A 20,682-nucleotide genomic window follows, 5' to 3' on the forward strand; every position below is an offset into this window, starting at 1 on the left:
GGACGAGATGGGGAGATTTCACGTGGCTGCTGTTGTTGTTTTATTTTTTTTTTTTTTTAAACGTATTTGTGTTTTTATTTAGTTTGATAAAAAGAATTTTTTTAAGGCGAAAAAAAAAATGCGACCCAAATGATGAGACAGCGTTACGTTCTCTATCGAAAACAAATCAAAAATCTAAATGAAAGTCTACACTTGCATATAAACTCTGAATTCTTCACAAACCCCGAACACCCAACACAACACTGTGTTGAGTTGCTCAGTGACTCGTATGAAGCTGGGGGGGGGGTTGGTGGGGGGGGGGGGGTCGTCTAGTTGCTGGCTCCGAACACTGTGTTGAGGTGCTCAGTGACTCGTATGAAGCTGGGGGGGGGGGGGGCGGGGGGGGGGGGTCGTCTAGTTGCTGGCTCCGAACACTGTGTTGAGGTGCTCAGTGACTCGTATGAAGCTGGGGGGGGGGGGGGGTCGGGCGGGGGTTGGTGGGGGGGGGGGGGTCTAGTTGCTCACTCCGAACACTGTGTCGAGTTGCTCGTTGACTCGTACGAAGCTGGGGGGGGGGGGGGGGGGGGGGGGTGGTGGGGGGTCTAGTTGCTTACTCCGAACACTGTGTTGAGTTGCTCAGTGACTCGTATGAAGCTGGGGGGGGGGGGGGGGGGGGGGGGGGTCGGTGGGGGGTCTAGTTGCTGGCTCTGAACACTGTGTTGAGTTGCTCAGTGACTCGTATGAAGCTGGGGGGGGGGGGGGGGGGTTGGTGGGGGGGGTCTAGTTGCTGGCTCCGAACACTGTGTTGAGTTGCTCAGTGACTCGTATGAAGCTGGGGGGGGGGGGGAGGTCGGGGGGGGTCTAGTTGCTGGCTCCGAACACTGTGTTGAGTTGCTCAGTGACTCGTATGAAGCTGGGGGGGGGTTGGTGGGGGGGGGGGTCTAGTTGCTGGCTCCGAACACTGTGTTGAGTTGCTCAGTGACTCGTATGAAGCTGGGGGGGGGTTGGTGGGGGGGGGGGGTCTAGTTGCTGGCTCCGAACACTGTGTTGAGTTGCTCAGTGACTCGTATGAAGGTGGGGGGGGGGGGGGGGGGGTCGGTGGGGGGTCTAGTTGCTGGCTCCGAACACTGTGTTGAGTTGCTCAGTGACTCGTATGAAGGTGGGGGGGGGGGGGTCGGTGGTGGGGGGGGGTCTAGTTGCTGGCTCCGAACACTGTGTTGAGTTGCTCAGTGACTCGTATGAAGCTGGGGGGGGGGGGTCGGTGGGGGGGGGGGGTCTAGTTGCTGGCTCCGAACACTGTGTTGAGTTGCTCAGTGACTCGTATGAAGCTGGGGGGGGGTTGGTGGGGTGGGGGGTCTAGTTGCTGGCTCCGAACACTGTGTTGAGTTGCTCAGTGACTCGTATGAAGGTGGGGGGGGGGGGGTCGGTGGGGGGGGGGTTTAGTTGCTGGCTCCGAACACTGTGTTGAGTTGCTCAGTGACTCGTATGAAGCTGGGGGGGGGGGGGTTGGTGGGGGGGGGGGTCTAGTTGCTGGCTCCGAACACTGTGTTGAGTTGCTCAGTGACTCGTATGAAGCTGGGGGGGGGGGGGGGGGGTCGGTGGGGGGTCTAGTTGCTGGCTCCGAACACTGTGTTGAGTTGCTCAGTGACTCGTATGAAGCTGGGGGGCGGGGGGGGGTCTAGTTGCTGGCTCCGAACACTGTGTTGAGTTGCTCAGTGACTCGTATGAAGGTGGGGGGGGGGGGGTCGGTGGTGGGGGGTCTAGTTGCTGGCTCCGAACACTGTGTTGAGTTGCTCAGTGACTCGTATGAAGGTGGGGGGGGGGGGGGGGGGGGGTCTAGTTGCTGGCTCCGAACACTGTGTTGAGTTGCTCAGTGACTCGTATGAAGGTGGGGGGGGGGGGGGGGGGTCTAGTTGCTGGCTCCGAACACTGTGTTGAGTTGCTCAGTGACTCGTATGAAGGTGGTCCTCCGGCTCAGCTCTTTCAGTTTGGAAGCTCCCACGTAGGTGCAGGTGGAGCGCACCCCTCCCAGGATGTCCCTGATGGTATGCTCCACATCGCCCTTGAAGGGGACTTCCACTGTCTTACCTTCAGAGGCCCTGAAACAGACAGACAGGAGACTGTACTGCACTGAAATACAACATCTAAAACATACAGACACACAGACAGACACACAGACAGACAGACAGGAGAGTGTACTGCACTGAAATACAACATCTAAACAGATAGACAGACAGACAGGAGAGTGTACTGCACTGAAATACAACATCTAAACAGATAGACAGACAGACAGGAGAGTGTACTGCACTGAAATACAACATCTAAACAGATAGACAGACAGACAGGAGAGTGTACTGCACTGAAATACAACATCTAAACAGATAGACAGACAGACAGGAGAGTGTACTGCACTGAAATACAACATCAAAACAGATAGACAGACAGACAGGAGAGTGTACTGCACTGAAATACAACATCTAAACAGATAGACAGACAGACAGAAGACTGTACTGCACTGAAATACAACATCTAAAACATACATACACACAGACAGACACACAGACAGACACACAGACAGACAGACAGACAGGAGACGGTACTGCACTGAAATACAACATCTAAACAGATAGACAGACACACAGACAGACACACAGACAGGAGATGGTTCTGCATTGAAATTTAACATCTAGACAGACAGACACACAGACAGATACACAGATAGCAGGGGTGTTGTAAGCGTGGGGTGTGGGTGTGTTGTTAGAGTGTGGTGTGGGTGTGTTGTTAGCGTGTGGTGTGGGTGTGTTGTAAGCGTGGGGTGTGGGTGTGTTGTTAGCGTGTGGTGTGGGTGTGTTGTTAGAGTGTGGTGTGGGTGTGTTGTTAGCGTGTGGTGTGGGTGTGTTGTTAGCGTGTGGTGTGGGTGTGTTGTTAGAGTGGGGTGTGGGTGTGTTGTTAGAGTGGGGTGTGGGTGTGTTGTTAGCGTGTGGTGTGGGTGTGTTGTTAGCGTGTGGTGTGGGCGTGTTGTTAGAGTGTGGTGTGGGTGTGTTGTTAGCGTGTGGTGTGGGTGTGTTGTTAGCGTGTGGTGTGGGTGTGTTGTTAGCGTGGGGTGTGGGTGTGTTGTTAGAGTGTGGTGTGGGTGTGTTGTTAGCGTGTGGTGTGGGTGTGTTGTTAGCGTGTGGTGTGGGTGTGTTGTTAGCGTGTGGTGTGGGTGTGTTGTAAGCGTGGGGTGTGGGTGTGTTGTTAGAGTGGGGTGTGGGTGTGTTGTTAGCGTGTGGTGTGGGTGTGTTGTTAGCGTGTGGTGTGGGTGTGTTGTTAGCGTGTGGTGTGGGTGTGTTGTTAGCGTGTGGTGTGGGCGTGTTGTTAGCGTGTGGTGTGGGTGTGTTGTTAGCGTGTGGTGTGGGCGTGTTGTTAGCGTGTGGTGTGGGCGTGTTGTTAGCGTGTGGTGTTCTCTCACCTGTAGTCCGCGACTCCACCCGCGTGTCTCTTCATCGCTGTCTCGGAGCTCATCCCATAGAACAGCTTGTACTGCTGCCCCCCCTTCTCAATCAAGTCGCCCCCGCTCTCCGAGTGCCCCGCCAGCATGCCCCCCAGCATCACGAAATCAGCCCCTGCGCCTGGGGGGGGGACCGAACACAAGAGACACGAGAGAATGAATGATCGGAGGAGGCTGTTCAGCCCATCAGAGCTCGTCTGGTTCCTAGCAGCTGACTGAGCTCATTAGTCGGGTCTCAAAGGATCCTAGAGATTCAACAATAGGGCTTGCTATTCCTCGCTATCCTTTGCTATTCCTCGCTATCCTTTGTTAATCCTTGCTATCCTTTATTAACCCTTACTACCCTTTGTCAATCCTTGCTAATCCTTGTTAATCCTTGCTAACCCTTTGTTAATCCCTGCTATCCTTTATTAATCCTTTCTACCCTTTGTTAATCCTTGCTAATCCTTTGTTAATCCTTGCTATCCTTTATTAATCCTTGCTAACCCTTGTTAATCCTTGCTATCCCTTGGTAGCCCTTGCTAATCCTTGCTATCCTTTGCTATTCCTCGCTATCCTTTGTTAATCCTTGCTATCCTTTATTAACCCTTACTACCCTTTGTTAATCCTTGCTAATCCTTGTTAATCCTTGCTAACCCTTTGTTAATCCCTGCTATCCTTTATTAATCCTTACTACCCTTTGTTAATCCTTGCTAATCCTTGTCAATCCTTGCTAATCCTTGCTAACCCTTGTTAATCCTTGCTATCCCTTGGTAGCCCTTGCTAATCCTTGCTATCCTTGTTAATCCGTGCTAACCCTTGTTAATCCTTGCTATCCTTTGTTAATCCGTGCTACCCATTGTTAATCCTTGCTAATCCTTTGTTAATCCTTGCTAATCCTTGTTAATCCTTGCTATCCTTTGTTAATCCTTGCTATCCTTGCTAATCCTTGCTAACCCTTGTTAATCCTTACTACCCTTTGTTAATCCTTGCTATCCCTTGTTAATCCTTGCTATCCCTTGTTAATCCTTGCTATCCTTTGTTAATCCGTGCTAACCCTTGTTAATCCTTACTACCCTTTGTTAATCCTTGCTAACCCTTGTTAATCCTTACTACCCTTTGTTAATCCTTACTACCCTTTGTTAATCCTTGCTAACCCTTGTTAATCCTTACTACCCTTTGTTAATCCTTACTACCCTTTGTTAATCCTTGCTATCCTTTGTTAATCCTTGCTAACCCTTGTTAATCCTTACTATCCTTTGTTAATCCTTGCTATCCCTTGTTAATCCTTACTACCCTTTGTTAATCCTTGCTATCCTTTGTTAATCCTTGCTATCCTTTGTTAATCCTTGCTATCCTTTGTTAATCCGTGCTAACCCTTGTTAATCCTTACTACCCTTTGTTAATCCTTGCTATCCTTTGTTAATCCTTGCTAACCCTTGTTAATCCTTACTACCCTTTGTTAATCCTTGCTATCCTTTGTTAATCCTTGCTAACCCTTGTTAATCCTTACTATCCCTTGTTAATCCTTACTACCCTTTGTTAATCCTTGCTATCCTTTGTTAATCCTTGCTATCCTTTGTTAATCCTTGCTATCCCTTGTTAATCCTTGCTATCCTTTGTTAATCCTTGCTAATCCTTGCTATCCCTTACTACCCATTGTTAATCCTTGCTATCCTTTGTTAATCCTTGCTATCCCTTACTACCCATTGTTAATCCTTGCTATCCCTTGTTAATCCTTGCTATCCTTTGTTAATCAAACCTTTTGTTAATCCGTACTACCCTGTTAATCCTTGCTATCCTTTGTTAATCCTTGCTATCCTTGTTAATCCGTGCTAACCCTTGTTAATCCTTACTACCCTTTGTTAATCCGTACTACCCTGTTAATCCTTGCTATCCTTTGTTAATCCTTGCTAACCCTTGTTAATCCTTACTATCCTTTGTTAACCCTTGTTAATCCTTGCTATCCCTTACTACCCATTGTTAATCCTTGCTATCCCTTGTTAATCCTTGCTATCCTTTGTTAATCCTTGCTATCCTTTGTTAATCCTTGCTATCCTTTGTTAATCCTTACTACCCTTTGTTAATCCTTGCTATCCCTTACTACCCATTGTTAATCCTTGCTATCCCTTGTTAATCCTTGCTATCCTTTGTTAATCCTTGCTATCCTTTGTTAATCCTTGCTATCCTTGTTAATCCGTGCTAACCCTTGTTAATCCTTACTACCCTTTGTTAATCCGTACTACCCTGTTAATCCTTGCTATCCTTTGTTAATCCTTGCTATCCTTTGTTAATCCTTACTACCCTTTGTTAATCCGTACTACCCTGTTAATCCTTGCTATCCTTTGTTAATCCTTGCTATCCTTGTTAATCCTTGCTATCCCTTGTTAATCCTTGCTATCCCTTGTTAATCCTTGCTATCCTTTGTTAATCCTTGCTAATCCTTGCTAACCCTTGTTAATCCTTGCTATCCCTTACTACCCATTGTTATCCCTTACTACCCATTGTTAATCCTTGCTAACCCTTGGTAGCCCTTGCTAATCCTTGCTAACCCTTGGTAGCCCTTGTTAATCCTTGCTATCCCTTGGTAGCCCTTGCTAATCCTTGCTAACCCTTGCTAATCCTTACTACCCTTTGTTAATCCTTGCTAACCCTTGTTAATCCTTACTATCCTTTGTTAATCCTTGCTAACCCTTGTTAATCCTTACTATCCTTTGTTAATCCTTGCTAACCCTTGTTAATCCTTGCTATCCTTTGTTAATCCTTGCTATCCCTTGTTAATCCTTGCTATCCTTTGTTAATCCTTGCTATCCTTTGTTAATCCTTACTACCCTTTGTTAATCCGTACTACCCTGTTAATCCTTGCTATCCTTTGTTAATCCTTGCTATCCTTTGTTAATCCTTACTACCCTTTGTTAATCCGTACTACCCTGTTAATCCTTGCTATCCTTGTTAATCCTTGCTATCCTTGTTAATCCTTGCTATCCCTTGTTAATCCTTGCTATCCCTTGTTAATCCTTGCTATCCCTTGTTAATCCTTGCTATCCTTTGTTAATCCTTGTTAATCCTTGCTAACCCTTGTTAATCCTTGCTAACCCTTGGTAGCCCTTGCTAATCCTTGCTAACCCTTGCTAATCCTTACTACCCTTTGTTAATCCTTGCTAACCCTTGTTAATCCTTACTATCCTTTGTTAATCCTTGCTAACCCTTGTTAATCCTTACTATCCTTTGTTAATCCTTGCTAACCCTTGTTAATCCTTACTACCCTTTGTTAATCCTTGTTATCCCTTGCTAATCCTTGCTATCCCTTGTTAATCCTGGTAACCCATTCCATCCCCTCACAGGATAGAGGCGGTTCAGTGTGTTCACGTGAACTTCAGAAAGGATTTATTTTTCTCACCGAAAGCTTTGGATACATCGCCTGGGCAGGTACAGCCTCCATCCTGAGAGAGGGAGAGGGGGGGGGGGGGGGGGGGAGGGGGAGGGAGAGAGAGCGAAAGAGAGAGAAAAGGGATGCAATGTTAACATTTTAGCTAGTCAGACAGACACACACAGAGACAGACAGACAAACAGAGACACACACACACAGACAGTCACACACTGACACACACAGAAGCTCACAGAGATGATGTGTCCATTGAGGCCGTGTGCTGCGTCTGCGCACTCGATGACCGCGCTGAGCTGGGGGTACCCCACCCCCGTCTTCCGACGCGTTGTGCACACCGAACCTGGGGGGAGGGGGGGGCAGTCAGTGTATGAGTAACGCAGAGTCCCTGTACTGTAATAAACACAGGATCTTTACTGTAATAAACACAGGGTTTCTGTACTGTAATAAACACAGGATCTTTACTGTAATAAACACAGGGTTTCTGTACTGTAATAAACACAGGATCTTTACTGTAATAAACACAGGGTCTCTGTACTGTAATAAACACAGGGTCTCTGTACTGTAATAAACACAGGGTTTTTGTACTGTAATAAACACAGGGTCTCTGTACTGTAATAAACACAGGATCTCTGTACTGTAATAAACACAGGATCTCTACTGTAATAAACACATGATCTCTGTACTGTAATAAACACAGGGTCTCTGTACGGTAATAAACACAGGGTCTCTACTGTAATAAACACAGGGTCTCTGTACTGTAATAAACACAGGGTCTCTACTGTAATAAACACAGGGTCTCTGTACTGTAATAAACACAGGGTTTCTGTACTGTAATAAACACAGGGTTTCTGTACTGTAATAAACACAGGATCTCTACTGTAATAAACACATGATCTCTGTACTGTAATAAACACAGGGTCTCTGTACGGTAATAAACACAGGGTCTCTGTACTGTAATAAACACAGGATCTTTACTGTAATAAACACAGGGTTTCTGTACTGTAATAAACACAGGGTCTCTGTACTGTAATAAACACAGGGTTTTTGTACTGTAATAAACACAGGGTCTCTGTACTGTAATAAACACAGGATCTCTGTACTGTAATAAACACAGGATCTCTACTGTAATAAACACATGATCTCTGTACTGTAATAAACACAGGGTCTCTGTACGGTAATAAACATAGGGTCTCTGTACTGTAATAAACACAGGGTCTCTACTGTAATAAACACAGGGTCTCTGTACTGTAATAAACACAGGGTTTCTGTACTGTAATAAACACAGGGTTTCTGTACTGTAATAAACACAGGGTCTCTGTACTGTAATAAACACAGGGTCTCTCTACTGTAATAAACACAGGGTCTCTACTGTAATAAACACAGGGTCTCTGTACTGTAATAAACACAGGGTCTCTACTGTAATAAACACAGGATCTCTGTACTGTAATAAACACAGGGTCTCTACTGTAATAAACACAGGGTCTCTACTGTAATAAACACAGGGTCTCTGTACTGTAATAAACACAGGGTTTCTGTACTGTAATAAACACAGGGTTTCTGTACTGTAATAAACACAGGGTCTCTGTACTGTAATAAACACAGGGTCTCTGTACTGTAATAAACACAGGGTCTCTGTACTGTAATAAACACAGGGTCTCTACTGTAATAAACACAGGGTCTCTACTGTAATAAACACAGGGTCTCTGTACTGTAATAAACACAGGGTCTCTACTGTAATAAACACAGGGTCTCTACTGTAATAAACACAGGGTCTCTGTACTGTAATAAACACAGGGTCTCTACTGTAATAAACACAGGGTCTCTACTGTAATAAACACAGGGTCTCTACTGTAATAAACACAGGGTCTCTGTACTGTAATAAACACAGGGTCTCTGTACGGTAATAAACACAGGGTCTCTGTACTGTAATAAACACAGGGTCTCTACTGTAATAAACACAGGATCTCTGTACTGTAATAAACACAGGATCTCTACTGTAATAAACACATGATCTCTGTACTGTAATAAACACAGGGTCTCTGTACTGTAATAAACACAGGGTCTCTCTACTGTAATAAACACAGGGTCTCTACTGTAATAAACACAGGGTTTCTGTACTGTAATAAACACAGGGTTTCTGTACTGTAATAAACACTGGATCTCTGTACTGTAATAAACACAGGGTCTCTACTGTAATAAACACAGGGTCTCTGTACTGTAATAAACACAGGGTTTCTGTACTGTAATAAACACAGGGTTTCTGTACTGTAATAAACACAGGGTCTCTGTACTGTAATAAACACAGGGTCTCTCTACTGTAATAAACACAGGGTCTCTACTGTAATAAACACAGGGTCTCTGTACTGTAATAAACACAGGGTCTCTACTGTAATAAACACAGGGTCTCTGTACTGTAATAAACACAGGGTCTCTACTGTAATAAACACAGGGTCTCTGTACTGTAATAAACACAGGGTTTCTGTACTGTAATAAACACAGGGTTTCTGTACTGTAATAAACACAGGATCTCTACTGTAATAAACACATGATCTCTGTACTGTAATAAACACAGGGTCTCTGTACGGTAATAAACACAGGGTCTCTGTACTGTAATAAACACAGGGTCTCTGTACTGTAATAAACACACAGTCTCTGTACTGTAATAAACACAGGGTCTCTGTACTGTAATAAACACAGGGTCTCTACTGTAATAAACACAGGGTCTCTGTACTGTAATAAACACAGGGTCTCTGTACTGTAATAAACACAGGGTATCTACCGTAATAAACACAGGGTCTCTGTACTGTAATAAACACAGGGTTTTTGTACTGTAATAAACACAGGGTCTTTGTACTGTAATAAACACAGGATCTCTGTACAGTAATAAACACAGGATCTCTACTGTAATAAACACATGATCTCTGTACTGTAATAAACACAGGGTCTCTGTACGGTAATAAACACAGGGTCTCTGTACTGTAATAAACACAGGGTCTCTACTGTAATAAACACAGGGTCTCTGTACTGTAATAAACACAGGGTCTCTACTGTAATAAACACAGGATCTCTGTACTGTAATAAACACAGGGTCTCTGTACTGTAATAAACACAGGGTATCTACCGTAATAAACATAAGGTTTCTGTCCCATGTATTGTGAATGACAGAGATTTCTCTACAGTATAGAGAGATGTATTTGTTTTGATTTCCTTACCTGGTCCGATCCCCACTTTAATGATGTCAGCTCCAGACAGGAGCAGCTCCTCTACCATCTCCCCTGTCACAACGTTGCCAGCCTGGGACAGAGGAGGGAAGGGGAGGGGGGGAGAGAACAGGTTATCTAAATACTCTAGATAAATATTCTGAAAAACACCCAGATATCTGGGTACATATGATAAAACACACACACTGAGACACACACTGAGACACATACACACACGCACACACTGAGACACACACTGAGACACATACACACACAAACACACACTGAGACACACACACACACTAAGACACACACTGAGACACACACTGAGACACACACACACTGAGACACACAGACGCACAGACACACACTTAGACACACACAGACACTGAGACACACACACTGAGACACACACACACAGACTGAGAGACACACACACTGAGACACACAGACACACACACAGACTGAGAGACACACACACACTGAGACACACAGACTGACACACACACACACACACTGAGACACACTCTCTCCTCTCACTATGATGGTGTGTTCTGGGAACCTCTCTCGGACGTCCTTCACATACTGGACAAAGTGCTCCGAGTAACCGTTAGCAACGTCCAGGCAGATGTACTGGACCTGAGGCACCGCGCGAAGGATCTCAGAGAGGCGCTCGAAATCCCCCTGACCCGTCCCAGAGCTCGCTGCTACATTCTGAGAGAGAGAGCGACAGAGAGATAGAGAGAGAGAGAGAGAGCGAGAGAGAGCGAGGGAGAGGGAGAGAGCGAGAGAGAGAGAGGGAGAGAGAGCGAGAGAGAGGGAGAGAGAGGGAGAGAGAGGGGGAGAGAGAGAGCGAGAGAGAGAGGGAGAGCGAGAGAGAGGGAGAGATGGAGAGAGAGAGGGAGAGAGGGAGGTGGAGCGTGGGAGGGAGAGAGAGAGAGAGAGAGAGAGGGGGGAGAGAGCGAGAGAGAGAGATGGAGAGAGAGAGGGAGAGAGGGAGGTGGAGCGTGGGAGGGAGAGAGAGAGAGAGAGAGAGGGGGGAGAGAGCGAGAGAGAGAGAGGGAGAGAGAGCGAGAGAGAGGGAGAGATGGAGAGAGAGAGGGAGAGAGGGAGAGAGGGAGAGAGGGAGAGAGAGGGGGGGAGAGCGAGAGAGAGGGGGAGAGAGGGGGAGAGAGAGAGAGGGGGGAGAGAGAGAGGGAGAGAGGGAGGTGGAGCGTGGGAGGGAGAGGGAGAGAGAGAGAGAGAGAGAGAGAGAGGGAGGGGTGTCATGCAATATACTTCAACAGAAATGCTGACTGCTTTGAAGTTATTAAGTTATGGATACATGTATATCAAAACAGCGCCCCCACACTGTCTACAGGCACAGTGAGGTACTGCAGCTAGGACCCACAATGCTAATAACGAGAGAGAGATTCAGCACCTGTGTGCAGATAGCTGCGTGTCTCACCTCAAGGAATTCGGGGGAAGTCTTGGCAAAGTCTTTCCAGTCCTCAGTGCTGTAGTGCTTGTGAATCGTGGTGAAGAGAGAGAACTGGGGAGGGAGGGAGAGAGAGAGAGAGAGAGAGAGAGAGAGAGAGAGAGAGAGAGAGAGAGAGAGAGAGAGAGAGGAAATCAAACCACATACAATGAAACACACGGACACAGAGGAGGGACAACAGCCTGGAGGCAAAAAATTGAAAAGAATATTTTTCTATTGCAAATGTACTATTATTATTATTATTATTATTATTATTATTATTAGTATTATTATTATATATTTCGTCCTCTTTTCTATTTGTTGGTGTTTTGCTTCAGTCAGTGTTTTGGGATCTGGTCCTCTTGCTCCTTCAGTATTGAGTTCTGATGGAAAATCTGCTTTTACCTGTCTGTGCAGCTCTGGCTAAAAGTGTGTATGAACGTAACTGAGATCTTTAATTTAACATCGTGTAAATCAAAGAGAATGATATCGCGACAAGAAAGCCATCATAGCAGTCCAGTGGTGTTTAAGAATCTGGAAAACTACAAAGTGGTGTGCAATTCAATATGTTAACAAGGGAACATTATTCAGCAGCTTTCATTGGACTCTATGAAGCTGAGGGAGTTCATTCTATATAGAGGGGGTGCAATTCAATATGTTAACAAGGGAACATTATTCAGCAGCTTTCATTGGACTCTATGAAGCTGAGGGAGTTCATTCTATATAGAGGGTGTGGAATTCAATATGTTAACAAGGGAACATTATTCAGCAGCTTTCATTGGACTCTATGAAGCTGAGGGAGTTCATTCTATATAGAGGGTGTGCAATTCAATATGTTAACAAGGGAACATTATTCAGCAGCTTTCATTGGACTCTATGAAGCTGAGGGAGTTCATTCTATATAGAGGGGGTGCAATTCAATATGTTAACAAGGGAACATTATTCAGCAGCTTTCACTGGACTCTATGAAGCTGAGGGAGTTCATTCTATATAGAGGGTGTGCAATTCAATATGTTAACAAGGGAACATTATTCAGCAGCTTTCATTGGACTCTATGAAGCTGAGGGAGTTCATTCTATATAGAGGGGGTGCAATTCAATATGTTAACAAGGGAACATTATTCAGCAGCTTTCATTGGACTCTATGAAGCTGAGGGAGTTCATTCTATATAGAGGGTGTGGAATTCAATATGTTAACAAGGGAACATTATTCAGCAGCTTTCATTGGACTCTATGAAGCTGAGGGAGTTCATTCTATATAGAGGGTGTGCAATTCAATATGTTAACAAGGGAACATTATTCAGCAGCTTTCATTGGACTCTATGAAGCTGAGGGAGTTCATTCTATATAGAGGGGGTGGAATTCAATATGTTAACAAGGGAACATTATTCAGCAGCTTTCATTGGACTCTATGAAGCTGAGGGAGTTCATTCTATATAGAGGGTGTGCAATTCAATATGTTAACAAGGGAACATTATTCAGCAGCTTTCATTGGACTCTATGAAGCTGAGGGAGTTCATTCTATATAGAGGGGGTGGAATTCAATATGTTAACAAGGGCACATTATTCAGCAGCTTTCATTGGACTCTATGAAGCTGAGGGAGTTCATTCTATATAGAGGGTGTGCAATTCAATATGTTAACAAGGGAACATTATTCAGCAGCTTTCATTGGACTCTCTGAAGCTGAGGGAGTTCATTCTATATAGAGGGTGTGCAATTCAATATGTTAACAAGGGAACATTATTCAGCAGCTTTCATTGGACTCTATGAAGCTGAGGGAGTTCATTCTATATAGAGGGTGTGCAATTCAATATGTTAACAAGGGAACATTATTCAGCAGCTTTCATTGGACTCTATGAAGCTGAAGGAGTTCATTCTATATAGAGGGGGTGCAATTCAATATGTTAACAAGGGAACATTATTCAGCAGCTTTCATTGGACTCTATGAAGCTGAGGGAGTTCATTCTATATAGAGGGGGTGCAATTCAATATGTTAACAAGGGAACATTATTCAGCAGCTTTCATTGGACTCTATGAAGCTGAGCTAGTTCATTCTATATAGAGGGTGTGGGTTCCGGGTGGCGTAAACAGAACCCAAGTCCCAGACTGTGGCCCGCACCTTGCCCAGAGCCCGCGCCATCTCGAAGGTTCCCACGGTGTCCATGTTGGCAGCGATCACTGGGATGCCCTCGTAGGACCGCTTCGAGTTCCGGAACGTGAAACTGCGGGTCAAGTTCACCTGAAACACACAGACAAGCGTCACAGCTGAGCATCACAGCCTCTTAATACACCAAAGTTTATTCGTATTATTATTTATTGTGTTCAGTTGTGGTCACCTCGTTACAAAAAGGATATTGCTGCTCTAGAAAGAGTGCAAAGAAGAGCAACCAGAATTATCCCGGGTTTAAAAGGCATGTCGTATGCAGACAGGCTAAAAGAATTGAATCTGTTCAGTCTTGAACAAAGAAGACTACACGACGATCTGATTCAAGCATTCAAAATCCTCAAAGGTATAGACAATGTCGACCCAGGGGACTTTTTTGATGGGCTGAATGGCCTCCTCTCGTTTGTAAACTTTCTTATGTTCTTATCTGGCAGACTCCTTTATCCCAGATGACTCACACAGGCATTACAGGGCAGTCCAGTGTTACATAAGAAAGTTCACAAACGAGAGGAGGCCCCATTCAGCCCATCTTGCTTGTTTGGTTGTTAGTAGCTTATTGATCCCAGAATCTCATCAAGCAGCTTCTTGAAGGATCCCAGGGTGTCAGCTTCAACAACATTACTGGGGAGTTGGTTCCAGACCCTCACGATTCTCTGTGTAAAAAAAGTGCCTCCTATTTTCTGTTCTGAATGCCCCTTTATCTAATTTGTGACCCCTGGTCCTTGTTTCTTTTTTCAGGTCCCCTGGGGCGACATTGTCTATACCTTTTAGGATTTTGAATGCTTGAATCAGATCACCGCGTAGTCTTCTTTGTTCAAGACTGAATAGATTCAATTAAATATGAATGCAAGCTTCATATTTAAACACAGTGGAGTTTACAGCAAAGGCTAAATCACAATACTGCTAGAATACAATATGAACTAGGATGCAGCCAGTTAGGAGCACAGCAAGTTATATCTACAATGACAAAGTGCAAGGATAGCGCATCAGCTGAGGGTCCAGTAACGTGGTTCTGAGGCAGGTGAGTCCAGCGCAGAGCAGAAGGGACAGATTATTATCACTGGCCCCTCACTTTAAAAGGAGCGCTGACCATCTTTAAAATCCATTCTCTCACTTCTTATTAGCTTTATTAACATGATCACCGGCCCCTCCCTTTAAAGGAGCGCTGACCATCTTTAAAATCCATTCTCTCACCTCTTATTAGCTTTATTAACATGATCACCGGACCCTCCCTTTAAAGGAGTGCTGACCATCTTTAAAATCCATTCTCTTACCTCTTATTAGCTTTATTAACATGATCACCGGTCCCTCCCTTTAAAGGAGCGCTGACCATCTTTAAAATCCATTCTCTCACCTCTTATTAGCTTTATTAACATGATCACCGGCCCCTCCCTTTAAAGGAGCGCTGACCATCTTTAAAATCCATTCTCTCGCCTCTTATTAGCTTTATTAACATGATCACCGGCCCCTCCCTTTAAAGGGAGCGCTGACCATCTTTAAAATCCATTCTCTCACCTCTTATTAGCTTTATTAACACGATCACCGGCCCCTCCCTTTAAAGGAGCGCTGACCATCTTTAAAATCCATTCTCTCACCTCTTATTAGCTTTATTAACACGATCACCGGCCCCTCCCTTTAAAGGAGCGCTGACCATCTTTAAAATCCATTCTCTTATCAAACCTTTGCCAAGCTTTGTAATAATTAGCAATATTTCTTCATCAAAGCTAATAAGTGACTAGAACTGGAGTCAAGGTTTGTATTTTGCAACCCTGTGGTGCGTTAAGCCAGCTCCACACCTGAGCGATCGAGTCGCTTATGTGTCCCTGTAACCTCCTGAGCGGTCACGTGGCAAATCTCAAATTCTGATTCTGGTTCTTATGAAGCTGACTGTGCGGTTCGCACATCCTGTCACAAAGAAGCGCTAATTTTAAAAATGAAAACGGTTTTGTTTCCAGCTTTTACTCGGCTTTGTAAAAAGGGGGTCACTCTCAGCTGTCAAAAAAATAAATAAATAAATAAATATGATTCTACACACGGGACAAGAAAAAAAAAAAAACAAACTGTCAACTTAATTGTCAAACCCAAAAAGAGAGAGAGAGTGTGAGAGAGATATTGGAAGAGTCTGTTTCTTCTCCTGTGGGTTGATAAAACTAAACCCAAGAAGAAGGGATTATATTGTAGCGTCAAACTGAACAGGATTGTGGGGCTCTGTCTGTCTGTCTGTCTGTCTGCAGCTTTAATGAAACTAAACTCTTTTCAGAATGTAGTAAACTAACACAGACCCCAAGAAGAAGGGATTATATTGTAGCGTCAAACTGAACAGGATTGTGGGGCTCTGTCTGTCTGTCTGTCTGTCTGTCTGTCTGTCTGTCTGTCTGCAGCTTTAATGAAACTAAACTCTTTTCAGAATGCAGTAAACTAACACAGACCCCAAGAAGAAGGGATTATATTGTAGCGTCAAACTGAACAGGATTGTGGGGCTCTGTCTGTCTGTCTGTCTGTCTGCAGCTTTAATGAAACTAAACTCTTTTCAGAATGTAGTAAACTAACACAGACCCCAAGAAGAAGGGATTATATTGTAGCGTCAAACTGAACAGGATTGTGGGGCTCTGTCTGTCCGTCTGTCTGTCTGTCTGTAGCTTTAATGAAACTAAACTCTTTTCAGAAGGTAGCACACTAACACAGACAGCAGGGAGGGTGATATTGGCGTGTCGCTGACCTCGCTGCGTGACTTCAGTGTACTTCTTTTGGGTCGAAGCAGCACATCTTTGAAATCCAGCTTGATGTCGTTCTCAATGCGAGGCATCTTTCACGGAGGGCCAAGAGAGTCTGGAAACAGAGAGAAAGAGACTCTTCATGTATTTCAATCTCATGCTTTATACAATATTCAACACGATGGCAAAGCCACCCATTAAACAGAATGACTGGGGAGTTTACAATGCTTCCCTATGCTTTACCACACCTCTCTGTGCTTTACAATGCTTCCCTATGCTTTACCACACCTCTCTGTGCTTTACAATGCTTCCCTATGCTTTACCACACCTCTCTGTGCTTTACAATGCTTCCCCATGCTTTACCAGACCTCTCTGTGCTTCACAATGCTCCCCTATGCTTTACCACACCTCTCTGTGCTTTACAATGCTTCCTTATGCTTTACCAGTCCTATCTGTGCTTTACAATGCTTCCCTATGCTTTACCAGACCTCTCTGTGCTTTACAATGCTTCCCTATGCTTTACCACACCTCTCTGTGCTTTACAATGCTTCCCTATGCTTTACCAGACCTCTCTGTGCTTTACAATGCTTCCCTATGCTTTACCAGACCTCTCTGTGCTTTACAATGCTTCCCTATGCTTTACCACACCTCTCTGTGCTTTACAATGCTTCCCTATGCTTTACCAGACCTCTCTGTGCTTTACAATGCTTCCCTGTGCTTTACCAGACCTCTCTGTGCTTTACAATGCTTCCCTATGCTTTACCAGACCTCTCTGTGCTTTACAATGCTTCCCTATGCTTTACCAGACCTCTCTGTGCTTTACAATGCTTCCTTGTGCTTTACCACACCTCTCTGTGCTTTACAATGCTTCTCTATGCTTTGCCAGACCTCTCTGTGCTTTACAATGCTTCCCTATGCTTTACCAGACCTCTCTGTGCTTTACAATGCTTCCCCATGCTTTACCAGACCTCTCTGTGCTTTACAATGCTTCCCCATGCTTTACCAGACCTCTCTGTGCTTTACAATGCTTCCCTATGCTTTACCACACCTCTCTGTGCTTTACAATGCTTCCCTATGCTTTACCAGACCTCTCTGTGCTTTACAATGCTTCCCTATGCTTTACCAGACCTCTCTGTGCTTTACAATGCTTCCCTATGCTTTACCACACCTCTCTGTGCTTTACAATGCTTCCCTATGCTTTACCAGACCTCTCTGTGCTTTACAATGCTTCCCTATGCTTTACCACACCTCTCTGTGCTTTACAATGCTTCCCTATGCTTTACCAGACCTCTCTGTGCTTTACAATGCTTCCCTATGCTTTACCAGACCTCTCTGTGCTTTACAATGCTTCCCTATGCTTTACCACACCTCTCTGTGCTTTACAATGCTTCCCTATGCTTTACCAGACCTCTCTGTGCTTTACAATGCTTCCCTATGCTTTACCACACCTCTCTGTGCTTTACAATGCTTCCCTATGCTTTACCACACCTCTCTGTGCTTTACAATGCTTCCCTATGCTTTACCAGACCTCTCTGTGCTTTACAATGCTTCCCTATGCTTTACCAGACCTCTCTGTGCTTTACAATGCTTCCCTATGCTTTACCAGACCCCTCTGTGCTTTACAATGCTTCCCCATGCTTTACCAGACCTCTCTGTGCTTTACAATGCTTCCCTATGCTTTACCACACCTCTCTGTGCTTTACAATGCTTCCCTATGCTTTACCAGACCTCTCTGTGCTTTACAATGCTTCCCTATGCTTTACCAGACCTCTCTGTGCTTTACAATGCTTCCCTATGCTTTACCAGACCTCTCTGTGCTTTACAATGCTTCCCTATGCTTTACCATCCCTCTCTGTGCTTTACAATGCTTCCCTATGCTTTACCACACCTCTCTGTGCTTTACAATGCTTCCCTATGCTTTACCAGACCTCTCTGTGCTTTACAATGCTTCCCTATGCTTTACCACACCTCTCTGTGCTTTACAATGCTTCCCTATGCTTTACCAGACCTCTCTGTGCTTTACAATGCTTCCCTGTGCTTTACCAGACCTCTCTGTGCTTTACAATGCTTCCCTATGCTTTACCAGGCCTCTCTGTGCTTTACAATGCTTCCCTATGCTTTACCAGACCTCTCTGTGCTTTACAATGCTTCCTTGTGCTTTACCACACCTCTCTGTGCTTTACAATGCTTCTCTATGCTTTGCCAGACCTCTCTGTGCTTTACAATGCTTCCCTATGCTTTACCAGACCTCTCTGTGCTTTACAATGCTTCCCTATGCTTTACCAGACCTCTCTGTGCTTTACAATGCTTCCCCATGCTTTACCAGACCTCTCTGTGCTTTACAATGCTTCCCTATGCTTTACCACACCTCTCTGTGCTTTACAATGCTTCCCTATGCTTTACCACACCTCTCTGTGCTTTACAATGCTTCCCTATGCTTTACCAGACCTCTCTGTGCTTTACAATGCTTCCCCATGCTTTACCAGACCTCTCTGTGCTTTACAATGCTTCCCTATGCTTTACCACACCTCTCTGTGCTTTACAATGCTTCCCTATGCTTTACCACACCTCTCTGTGCTTTACAATGCTTCCCTATGCTTTACCACACCTCTCTGTGCTTTACAATGCTTCCCTATGCTTTACCAGACCTCTCTGTGCTTTACAATGCTTCCCTATGCTTTACCAGACCCCTCTGTGCTTTACAATGCTTCCCCATGCTTTACCAGACCTCTCTGTGCTTTACAATGCTTCCCTATGCTTTACCAGAACTCTCTGTGCTTTACAATGCTTCCCTATGCTTTACCAGACCTCTGTGCTTTACAATGCTTCCCTATGCTTTCCCAGACCTCTCTGTGCTTTACAATGCTTCCCTATGCTTTACCACACCTCTCTGTGCTTTACAATGCTTCCCTATGCTTTACCAGACCTCTCTGTGCTTTACAATGCATCCCTATGCTTTACCAGACCTCTCTGTGCTTTACAATGCTTCCCTATGCTTTACCAGACCTCTCTGTGCTTTACAATGCATCCCTATGCTTTACCAGACCTCTCTGTGCTTTACAATGCTTCCCTATGCTTTACCAGACCTCTCTGTGCTTTACAATGCTTCCCTATGCTTTACCAGACCTCTCTGTGTTTTACAATGCTTCCCTATGCTTTACCAGACCTCTCTGTGCTTTACAATGCTTCCCTGTGCTTTACCAGACCTCTCTGTGCTTTACAATGCTTCCCTGTGCTTTACCAGACCTCTCTGTGCTTTACAATGCTTCCCTGTGCTTTACCAGACCTCTCTGTGCTTTACAATGCTTCCCTATGCTTTACCACACCTCTCTGTGCTTTACAATGCTTCCCTGTGCTTTACCACACCTCTCTGTGCTTTACAATGCTTCCCTATGCTTTACCAGACCTCTCTGTGCTTTACAATGCTTCCCTATGCTTTACCAGACCTCTCTGTGCTTTACAATGCTTCCCTATGCTTTACCAGACCTCTCTGTGCTTTACAATGCTTCCCTATGCTTTACCAGACCTCTCTGTGCTTTACAATGCTTCCCTATGCGTTTACCAGACCTCTCTGCGCTTTACAATGCTTCCCTATGCTTTACCAGACCTCTCTGTGCTTTACAATGCTTCCCTATGCTTTACCAGACCTCTCTGTGCTTTACAATGCTCCCCTATGCTTTACCAGACCTCTCTGTGCTTTACAATGCTTCCCTATGCTTTACCACACCTCTCTGTGCTTTACAATGCTTCCCTATGCTTTACCACACCTCTCTGTGTTTTACAATGCTTCCCCATGCTTTACCAGACCTCTCTGTGCTTTACAATGCTTCCCTACGCAGGCGAGGTGTCGCTACGTCGATTACTGACGACATTTTAAATAACATTGCTTAATTATGATGACCTTTTGACGTCACGTCGCTTCATCATGAGGACTTTTTTTTAATTTTCGCGATGCACAATGTCATATGAACGAAAGCACGTTAAAAAATGCAATTAATAAATCTGATCAGAGGAAAAATCAGAATGACGTGTACACGGTAGACTTATATCTCCGAAATATCGTTAAAACAATACTGTTTGCATCCATATAATTTATAGGCAAACAGCTCAATCGGCACGGACACTATGCACAGCACACAGAGCAGAGAAACGTTTCTAGCTCACGGTATTATTTCGTTACCTCGCTGCTAAATCTTTAAACCGTTGTTTTGACTGAGCTTTGACAGGTCCGGAAATAAAATTAGGACGAAGCGCGTTCCCGTGGGTTTCTCGATAGTTCGCACTAAAAGAGGTGTGACGAGCAGGGGAGCGG

At 44.9% G+C, this 20,682-nt stretch overlaps 1 protein-coding gene across 2 annotated transcripts; it reads right to left on the minus strand.

The window, feature by feature from the left end:
- Positions 1 to 1,738: 1,738 nt before the first annotated feature.
- gmpr2 (guanosine monophosphate reductase 2) lies at positions 1,739 to 20,682 on the minus strand. Of its 2 annotated transcripts, none has more exons than XM_059020575.1 (10): positions 20,551 to 20,682; positions 16,376 to 16,485; positions 13,612 to 13,731; positions 11,484 to 11,567; positions 10,577 to 10,750; positions 10,049 to 10,130; positions 7,070 to 7,176; positions 6,849 to 6,891; positions 3,431 to 3,590; positions 1,739 to 2,078 (listed from the first exon to the last, which is right to left on the minus strand). In XM_059020575.1, the coding sequence occupies exons 2-10, from the start codon at positions 16,460 to 16,462 to the stop codon at positions 1,889 to 1,891; spliced, it is 1,047 nt and encodes a 348-aa protein (XP_058876558.1). In that variant the 5' UTR covers positions 16,463 to 16,485; positions 20,551 to 20,682; the 3' UTR covers positions 1,739 to 1,888. The 2 variants fall into 2 exon arrangements, with proteins under 2 accessions (XP_058876558.1, XP_058876559.1); XM_059020576.1 differs by lacking the exon at positions 20,551 to 20,682 and adding an exon at positions 20,272 to 20,529.

The sequence above is a fragment of the Acipenser ruthenus genome, unplaced genomic scaffold (assembly GCF_902713425.1).
Source record: "Acipenser ruthenus unplaced genomic scaffold, fAciRut3.2 maternal haplotype, whole genome shotgun sequence".
Classification (NCBI taxonomy): Eukaryota; Metazoa; Chordata; class Actinopteri; order Acipenseriformes; family Acipenseridae; genus Acipenser; species Acipenser ruthenus.